At 33.2% G+C, this 9,934-nt stretch overlaps 4 protein-coding genes across 4 annotated transcripts; 2 read left to right on the top strand and 2 right to left on the bottom strand.

Annotated features, from left to right (window-relative positions):
- Window positions 1-113: 113 nt before the first annotated feature.
- Kpol_1038p17 (uncharacterized protein) lies at window positions 114-2,906 on the top strand (the record flags this gene model as incomplete). The annotated part of the gene is made up of 1 exon (XM_001643118.1): window positions 114-2,906. The coding sequence occupies one exon, from the start codon at window positions 114-116 to the stop codon at window positions 2,904-2,906; it is 2,793 nt and encodes a 930-aa protein (XP_001643168.1).
- Window positions 2,907-3,219: 313 nt separating this feature from the next.
- Kpol_1038p18 (uncharacterized protein) lies at window positions 3,220-3,852 on the bottom strand (the record flags this gene model as incomplete). Its single annotated transcript, XM_001643119.1, has 1 exon — window positions 3,220-3,852. One exon carries the CDS (start codon window positions 3,850-3,852, stop codon window positions 3,220-3,222), a length of 633 nt encoding a protein of 210 aa, XP_001643169.1.
- Window positions 3,853-4,548: 696 nt separating this feature from the next.
- Window positions 4,549-5,412, top strand: Kpol_1038p19 (uncharacterized protein; the record flags this gene model as incomplete). Its single annotated transcript, XM_001643120.1, has 1 exon — window positions 4,549-5,412. The coding sequence occupies one exon, from the start codon at window positions 4,549-4,551 to the stop codon at window positions 5,410-5,412; it is 864 nt and encodes a 287-aa protein (XP_001643170.1).
- Window positions 5,413-5,527: 115 nt separating this feature from the next.
- Window positions 5,528-9,469, bottom strand: RTC1 (Rtc1p; the record flags this gene model as incomplete). Its single annotated transcript, XM_001643121.1, has 1 exon — window positions 5,528-9,469. One exon carries the CDS (start codon window positions 9,467-9,469, stop codon window positions 5,528-5,530), a length of 3,942 nt encoding a protein of 1,313 aa, XP_001643171.1.
- Between the last annotated feature and the right edge of the window lie 465 nt (window positions 9,470-9,934).

A 9,934-nucleotide genomic window follows, 5' to 3' on the forward strand; every position in this document is an offset into this window, starting at 1 on the left:
TTAGGTACCTATCAACTGGCTTTAGATATTATAATCGACTAGCATATTGTTCAATTTATCGAACATTTTATCCATCGTGATTAGGGAATAATCATTTTTCCATCTTGATTAAGATGTCAAACAACTTACCAACTCTTCCTTCCACTGACCATGCAAGGAGAGTTTTCAGTGTTGAAGATGACCCAAATGAAATTAAACAAGATATTCGAGATATAGAAAATCTAACTCATTCGCACTCAAATGATATAAATATACGGAAAAATGTCGTAACTAATAGTAACAACCCTTCTAATGATAATTTGATTTCACCGATATATTCTTCAAAATCTATTAACCTTTTTCAAAACAATAACTCTAATGGTACTCCAAGTAATGAAAAACAAAATAACAGGAAACCACCGAGAATCCCTGTAGAGGATCATTTGAATTCAATCCATTCCATGAGGTCAATCGATCATGATCCAGTAAAGGATAGAATTGTCATTCATGACCATACAGGAACTTCAGGCCAAGATTTTATTATTGATCGTATTAATGTAGATCATGGAGATGATAGAATATCCAATGTTTCATCTACAGAATCATTTACTTTACGTGAAAGACAAGATGCTATTAATGAGACACATCCATTTGGTATTAGAATTTGGAAGCCTGCTTTATATAAGAAGCAGAGGTCTGTTCAAAAAACAGCAGACCAAGATATTCATGAAACCAAAATTAAAATACTAGGCTGGTATGTCCACTTATCTAATTTTCTATGGTCAGTTACATGCGGTATAATACTATTTATATTATGTTACATTGCAGGTATATTAGTGCCCATTTTAGGATTTTTTACGAAGTCATCTAGAGCATATGCCGCTGTTTTCTTTAAATTAGCCCGTTATTTGTTGTGGCCATTTGGAAAAGTAGTATATCTGATCCAAGATGATCGTTATTTGATAGAGGATAATAATGAAGGTATAAGCGCCCAGCAGTTTTTCACATGGATTACATCGTATGGTAAGATGTTTTCAGGTCAGCAATTAAATTCAACATCAACAAACCAACATCATAGTTATGAATCATTGCGTGATATGAATCGGATAAACCAAGCTTCATACGGTTCTATACAACAATTTATTACTGATCAGCAAAAGCAAAACAACAACTCAATAGATGCTGTGACTGAAGGTAATAACCGCCAGCAAAGTAATGGAAGCGGATTAGACAGAGAGGCATCAGTTACCGATGGGCATATCAATCACCGAAGATATTTTGGAAGAGGTGAATGGACTATAGGGAGATTGGCTTTCTACGTCTTATTTTACATTATTTTACAACCTATTGTCCTACTACTGTCTTTAATAACATGGTTATTTGTTTTCACTATACCGATGAGTAACATATTATGGAAATTGTCATACCATTTAAGAAGACATCCTCTTGCTTTGGATTTTAAATCACTTGAAAGAAGAGTTCCCGCTGGAAACTCTTTACTCTCATCTGATAATAAAAATGTCATTCTATGTACCTTTAGATGTGCAGGTCTCCACTATTATAAATATACTGTCGATGGTACAAATGTCATAGTTATGAATTTAATTGCGATTGTCTTTTTTACCATTTTTGATTTTTATGTGATAAAAAATTATTGTGGTTTGAAATCATGGTTAAGTAATGAATCAACAATTTTTGTATTTTGTTTAATTTCAATTACACCTTTGGCCTTCTATATTGGTCAAGCAGTGGCTTCGATTTCAGCTCAAACTTCAATGGGTGTAGGTGCTGCTATCAATGCATTTTTCTCAACGGTAGTCGAAATATTTTTGTATTGTGTCGCATTGCAACAAAGGAAAGGATTACTCGTGGAAGGTTCAATGATTGGATCAATTCTAGGTGCAGTACTGATGCTTCCTGGTCTTTCAATGTGTAGTGGTGCTTTTGTCAGAAAAACACAGCGTTATAATCCGGCAAGTGCTGGCGTATCATCTGCTCTGCTTATATTTTCTATGATAGTTATGTTCTTCCCAACAATTCTCTATGAAATATATGGCGGGTACATTGTCACATGCGAAGACAAAGATGATAAATCTTTGACTGTCTTTTCTGCTATTCTAGCAATGACCTCAGAAAAGTGCTATTTTAGCCGTCCACCTTTAAAGTTTGACAAAATGTATAAATCAATTATTCAACCAATGTCTATTACATCTGCGGTTGTATTATTTCTAGCTTATTTCATAGGGTTATGGTTTACTCTAAGAACTCATGCCAAATTAATCTGGCAATTACCAATATCCGATCCACCAAAGGAAACAGGCGGTGTACCTAGCTCTGAATCCAATATTATTCATGCTCAAGATAATGGACATGATGGCAGTAATACCCACGAAGCTCCAAATTGGTCGAGGTCAAAATCAACCTGGATTTTATTATTATCAACATTATTGTATGCAATAATCGCTGAAATATTAGTTTCATGTGTTGATTCAATTTTAGAGGATTTTCCATCTTTAAATCCAAAATTTTTAGGTTTGACAATTTTTGCATTAGTACCAAATACTACGGAATTCTTAAATGCCATTTCATTTGCAATGCATGGGAATGTTGCATTATCGATGGAAATCGGTTCTGCCTATGCTTTACAAGTATGTCTTTTACAAATTCCTGCATTAGTATTGTACTCATTCTTTCACACATGGAATATAGATCATTCTTTGATAAGTATTAGAGATGAAATGTTTCCGTTAGTTTTTCCTAGATGGGATCTAGTAGGATCAATGACAAGTGTGTTTTTATTCACCTATTTATATGCTGAAGGCAAATCTAATTATTTCAAAGGTTCAATTTTGATATTATTATACATTGCTATCATTATTGGTTTCTATTTCCAAGGTCTTATTGACAGTAATAATTCAGGACAATGAAAGAGATGCTAGTTTTAGTTCGCTTTTTATCCTTTTGAATTTTTCTTTTGTGAGCATTTAAATCAACTATTATAGATGTTTCAAGAACACAGTTTAACAACAATTCATAGACGTTTTAGTTTTAATAATAATTTTTACATTACCAGGTTTATTAATTTTCAAAGTTTCATTCATATTATATCAAATTAATTTTATAAGTATGTAACATATATACACTTAGTTACTATTTTAATGCATTTATAGCTAAATCAAAATAGAGATTAACATTAGTGTTAAGCCGATTATATATGCGGAATCAACTTATATAAGTATTTTACAAAGTAATAGTTGCTTGAACGTACTTACCAGTACTAGAATGAGGAACGAATTCGATTTTATCTTCATCACCTAGTTTTAAAACTTGCTTAAATTTAGTACCAACATTAGTTAAAGCTTCGGTATTATCATCCGCTTTAGTCCATAATGCGAATTTAGAGGTACCCTTTCTGATACTTAAGACGACACCATTAATTTGAGAATCATCTTCATCAATAGTTTCACCAATAACAGCTAATAAAGCTCTCAACCAAAGTTCGTCAATATCAGAACTTTTGCTTCTGATGTGAAATGACCATTTACCACCTTTTGAGTTTGCTGGATCTTCCCATTCTGGTCTAATGTTGTCACGGAAAACATGATAATCAGATTTCATTGGCAATTCATGAGGTTCAGGAATATTTTGAATAATAGCCCAAAATTCTTCAACAGTTTCAAAAGAAGTTACTGGACGTAATAAATCAGACCAAGTTTCCGATTTATCAACAGCAGGCTTAGTATACCATAAAGTCCATTTCGAATTCAAAGGATGCTTGACCTCAAAATTAGAGCTATCACTTAAAACAGTCTTTGGAGAATTGTCATCTACTGCAACTGATTCTAACTTTTGAGTAACTTCTTCAACAGACATGGTATCCTGCTCTTGTTCTTATCACACGATCTTATATCTAACCTATAATAACTCAATTAGTCAACCGATCCTACAAAAAAAAAAATCAAAAAATCATATATAAAACAATCTTAAATATATATTTCACCATCCTAGCAATCATAAATCAATAAATTATAACTATAGCAGCTCTTACTTTACCTAATACAGGTTTGAACTGTTCTTACTTTCTGCCTTCAAACGTTCGCTATTAACAAAAAAAAATTTTCAATGAGGTTACCCGGAATCTCGATATTTTATGGAAAACCTTTAAAATATTTAAAAATAGAGGAACCAAGGTGTTATAAAAGTAGTTTAATAAAGGTCTCTTTTATGGTTAATTATTTATAGAAGAGGGCCAACCGAGGCAATCTGGAGTGATTTGCTGTTGAACTTTTGCTGGTGGGTTTTTTTCCGTCTTTTTTGGGGGGTTTCAAAAAATCTTGGAAAGTCAAGATTGATTTAAGGTATACGTATTCATTAGTAGTATAAATTTAAGCTTTTAGTACGTTGATTTTCTTTCTGAAACAATTGGCTTTTGAGTACATTGCTATTTTTCTATCTTTTTTGTTTGGTTAGTTTAGGTTTGCTAAAAGCAAGTGTAAATTTTTTAATTTTTATTTCACTTACGAGACTCATTTAATTTTTTTCCAATTTTGTTACCAAAATCTGTGTCAAATGTTACTAAGGTTCATCAAAATGTTTTTGGGTGGCCTAACCGTACTGTCTACTATTTCTGTGTCTGCTATTTATTTCCTTCAGAATAAAGTGGTCTATCCCTCTTGGGCTCAGGGTGCCAGAAACCATGTAGATACTCCTGATAAATTCGATATGCCCTATAAACGAGTAGAATTAACCACAAGAGATGACATAGTGATCGAAGGTTATGATATTCAAAATGATGATCCTGACTCAATTTCAACGGTTTTGATCTTATGTCCAAATGCTGGTAATATTGGATTTTTTTTACCAATTGTCGATATTTTTTATAGACAATTAAATTTAAGTGTATTTATCTATTCGTATAGAGGTTATGGGTTCTCAGAGGGTTCTCCAAGTGAAGATGGTTTAAAAATTGACGCCGATCGTGTTATGTCTTATTTAGCAACTAGTTCTTTCCATAAGAATAAAAAATTAATTTTATATGGTCGTTCGTTAGGTGGTGCTAACGCTATTTACATCGCCTCTAAATTTTCTCAATTATGCGATGCTGTGATACTAGAAAATACTTTCCTCAGTATACCCAAAGTTATTCCTTATATGTACCCACCATTAAAATATTTTGCTTACTTCTGTCATGAAATCTGGGAATCTGAAAGCGAAATCATAAATTGTAGTTCATCAGCTCCTTTCTTATTTTTAAGCGGCTTGCAAGATGAAATTGTACCTCCCATGCATATGAAAAAGCTTTACCAATTATGTCCAAGTAGCCAAAAGCAAGTTATTGAATTCCCTTCTGGTCATCACAACGATACCATAATTCAAGATGGGTATTGGGAGGTAATACGAACATTTTTAGAACAATATAAACTCATCAACTAAACATCTGTATTTTCATTTATAAACATTAAACGCGTCTGTAAATATAGGGATACTATTTGATTTTATATAAAATTTTTTATGAACACTATCTGATATAATGCATTCTATTTCCAAGTTATATTACTTGTATATCTCCTGCTGGACATTCATTCATCCCCTCATTTAAAAACCAATCTCTTAAGCATTGGAAATGGCCTTCATGACCACATGCCAGAACACACATTACCAATTTCTTCATGGGTTTCTCACATAATACACATAAACTATTAGGCTTCTTACATGCATCACAATACCAGTAACCAAATTTTTTCATGGAGTCCTTATTCCCTGTTCTTTTCAGTTCTTCGTTAAAATTAGTCTTAGAAAATTCATTTACAATCAGTTTCCCACATTTGTCACAAAATAATTGTACTGTAGAGTTTCCTCCATTGCCCTCAAGTATATTATTCCACGAACAATATTTCAACAAGGCAGTCGCTATTTCAAAAAGTTCATAACGATGCAGTATTTCAACAAACTGTAGCAAACTACTCTTCACAACATCAATGGTAGTAATATTGTAGAGATCTTGAAATAAGGTTATAATATTTATTGCTAATAAAATATTCCCAGTTTCCACAGCTTGGTTGAATAACTGTTTCAACAATTTTCCAGTTTCCCATGGCGGCCTGAACTGATCGTTATGGGCAACCTTTTCAGCAGATTTGTTTTTTTTTAAAATATTTTCCAAAGGTAGCGAAAGACTTCTTTCTTTTGGTGACAAAAAACCTGACAGTTTGATTGGAGACTTCCCAATAGAACGAGTTCTTGAATGCATTTTTCCTTGGGATAGCTTAATCATACTATTTAGAGAATGTGGAACATTTGAACTACTTTTTATGGATGACACTTTACTGATAGGACTACTTTGATCATTTAGACTAGCTGCACTATCTTGCGCCAGTAATAACGATCTATCTGGTCGTTCCATATTGTGCAATGGATTTGTCATAAATGTGTCAATAAAAGATGTTCTAGTTCTTCCTCTTGTAAGTGTAGGAATTTCAATAGATTTAGAGCCAGGGGCAACATCTTCGATGACCGATTCTGAATCTATTTTTATAGCGTTTTCTGTATTTACCTTACCGATATTCAATAAATTTGTGTTATCATTAGTTTCAATTTTATTCTCATCTCTTGTAACTTTTGAATTATCCCTAAAATGGCCACCATCTGTAGTTGCAGTTACGAACACATCACTTGGCGTATCCATAACTGCTGTGTTTTCAGCTTTTAACTGCTGCTGTAAATTGGAAATTGGGCGCTTAGATTCTTTTGTCCCTTCTTCGATGTCATTGTCTAGTTCCAACGAAGCTGATGTCAAAGCTTCTGGATTTTCTGTAACAAATGACTCAATCTCACTTGGAATATCACTGAATTGTGTTTGAGAAGAAGAGTTTTTCAATGCACGCTCATGATCCAGGTTTTCGAAGTACTGGAATTTGTCTTTAATCTCTATTGAGTCATTCGAGTTAATCGCCTCTTCAATCCCTGTTATGTCCTTTAAATCCCAAAGTAACGAATCTTTAATAAGTGTCCATATTTTGAAATTTGGAACGTCATCGATATAAGAATAGACTGAAGCATTATGCGAACATATCGTTACTAATTCTATCAGTATATCAACTTTGTGTTGAGCTTCAATTGCATCTTCTGGCATTCCATGGGTTCCGTGACTTAATTTTTTCTCCAAATTTAAATATGCATTATTCTTGGAGTGTTCACTTTTTTCATCAATATCGTTCTTAATACTTTCTGATGATGTAGATAATGCTGAAATTCTATCAGAACTTTTTTCAGCGATTTCTCCATCTGTTTTTCTATTAATTAGATTTGTCCATTTTGTTGTGTCAGTGAATCCAATTTTTTTAATAACGTCAACTTGTGATCCAGAATCATCAGAAATGCTTTTCCTTTTTATAATTGAGGATCTACTGTCTAATTTTCGATCTTTGCTAAATGAAAACTCTAATTCTCTTGCAAGATATTGGAAAACTTGAATAGGCGATTCCTTTATTGCTGCAATGTCTGATGACTTTGACAAATGCTTTTTAGAAGTAATTTTTGATAGTCTCATGTTATTTAGAATATGAGGGAAATCAAGGGCAACTATTAATGGAGATTGTATGCCCTTAAATTCTAATGGTTCATTAAGTGGAGAAGGGCTATTTGTTGGAGGCATAAATTGGGTCATGTACATAGGCGAAGTCATCCCTATAATGCTTTTGTTACTATGTAGGTTAGGTTGTTTTATATTTCCTGTTTTTTCTACAGAAGTAGGAGAAATAATTGTATTACTATTGGCCTTCTTAATTGAGTCTAAATATTTTGTTTTTGTAATTGAGTTGTTGTCATTAATTGATGGGTTCAACAATCTATGACTTTGTCTTCTTCTTTTGTCAAACACAAGAGGTATATATTCCTCATTTGCTGTATATGTACCGCTATCTTGATCAATTACCAACAAACCATTACCATCAATGTCTCTCCAAGTGGCTAAGGCCTTGGGCAAATTATCTAAAACAGTAGGTTCCAGATCAATGTCCCAGCCATTGATTCTGTTTGACCTATCCGTATTAAAAATCAAACTTTTGTCCCACCAAACAAGACCTTGGGAAGGAGAAGTAGTTAGTAGGACATGTTTAGGAATAAATTTTCTACAAAGTGAATAAATGTTAACCTCTGCTTCCTCGCCCATTGATGATATTGCAAGCAACGAGTCCATTACATTCTTCTCATATGCAGGTCTGAATTTTAATTTAGTTACTGGGAAACCAGTATTTATTGTCATCTCAGGTAATGCTAAACTAGTTGCATTTGACTGGTAATAATTGACATTAGAAGTGTGTAATGTATTTGGCGTCATACTTCCTAGAGAAGTCACTGGCGCATCGTTAACGACATCACCAATATACCAAATGCAACATTTCCCATCTCTACCACCAGTAGCAATGTAATCTTGGTTAGGATGCCAATTTAGACACAATCCGGGACCTGTATGTGCATTAATCTTTTTTTCTACTTGATTTGGTTGACGGATATCAAATTTTAGCAATAAGCCAGAGTCATGTATTGATGCAAATTTATATTCAGAATTACCAGTTTGTTTACCATCGTATGATTGATTAAATGATGAAAAATTATAGCCTGGCATCCATTTTACATCTCTTATTGAATCTGACGCAGCGTTGATATTTAAGTCAGGCTTGTTGGAGCCTGATAATGAATTAGATCTTAAATCCCAAATCTTTATTTGACCATCTTGACCACCACTTATCAGTAACGATGTCTGTGTCATATTAAAATCAAAACTGTTCACAGCTCTTGAATGTTCTGAAAAGGATGTTACTAATGGATTATCGATATTATCATTCTTATTGATATCATATATGGATATAATGGTGGAATTGTTACAGACTGCAATGTAATTGTTATATTTTTGGAAACCAGATTTTACATCAGCAATGGTGCTTAATTTTATTTGTCTTCGTCTCTTGTTTAAATTAGGATTTAATGAATTCAATTGGCTTGATCCTGAAGAAAATCCTTGGGTAAATTCATGGACCAAAGTTATTTTATTATTATCATTAGAAGAAAATTTATAATATCCTAAATGTGCCTTACCTGCACAAATAAGTGCATTACTTGAAGGATCATTAATTTTATCAATGCTTGAAAGTTCCTTGTTTGTATGAGTCGAATATAATAAACCGGATGATTTTGGCATTGGAGAAGATTTTCTCTTCAACAGAGCTTGTGATTTTTCACGCATTAATTGTTGCTCTACTGAGGATGGATCCCTACTTCGATCATAACTAGAATTACTACTGTTGATACTTCCAAATGAATATTTTTGTGAAAAATTTTGACGTGGTGAACCATCTAAAGAAGGTGAATGTATACTATTTGAATAATGATGAATTTGAAAAGACCCCCTGCTAAATGATATCGGCTTCACCTCATTTCTGCCACTCATATTACTCTTATTATGAGTTCTAGGGCAGCTATAATTACTCATTGGTAGACTAACATATGAAAAAAAAAGGACCCTTAATCTCTATTCAATAAGTTTTCTAGTAAATTATATCTATAGTTCCAGGTCAAAATCAAATACCCTATAAATACCCTAATATTTCTTGAACCTCTCAAAATTGAATTTATTCCCCTGGTTTACCAAAAATCCATAATTAAGGGAATAATTCCTTCATGCCCCAGAAATTTTTATCCCATTTGAACCGAATTGGGTATTCCTCTAAGAGGCGATAATAAAAAAACTTTGTAACCGGTCTGTTCCAAAATGGGGAAAATATATGGGGGGTTTGGGGATTTTTAATCTATGAATAACTTAAGGCCGCGAATTTTAAAGTGAAAAGTGGGAGAACCCAATACACGGATATTTAAGAAGTTCTGGTTTACGCGAAAACACCTCTTGTCTGTTTACATCCTGTACCGGGGGAGGAACAGGCCACAGGGGGGGCAACAC

The sequence above is a fragment of the Vanderwaltozyma polyspora genome, genomic scaffold (genome assembly GCF_000150035.1).
Source record: "Vanderwaltozyma polyspora DSM 70294 KpolScaffold1038 genomic scaffold, whole genome shotgun sequence".
Taxonomy (NCBI): Eukaryota; Fungi; Ascomycota; class Saccharomycetes; order Saccharomycetales; family Saccharomycetaceae; genus Vanderwaltozyma; species Vanderwaltozyma polyspora.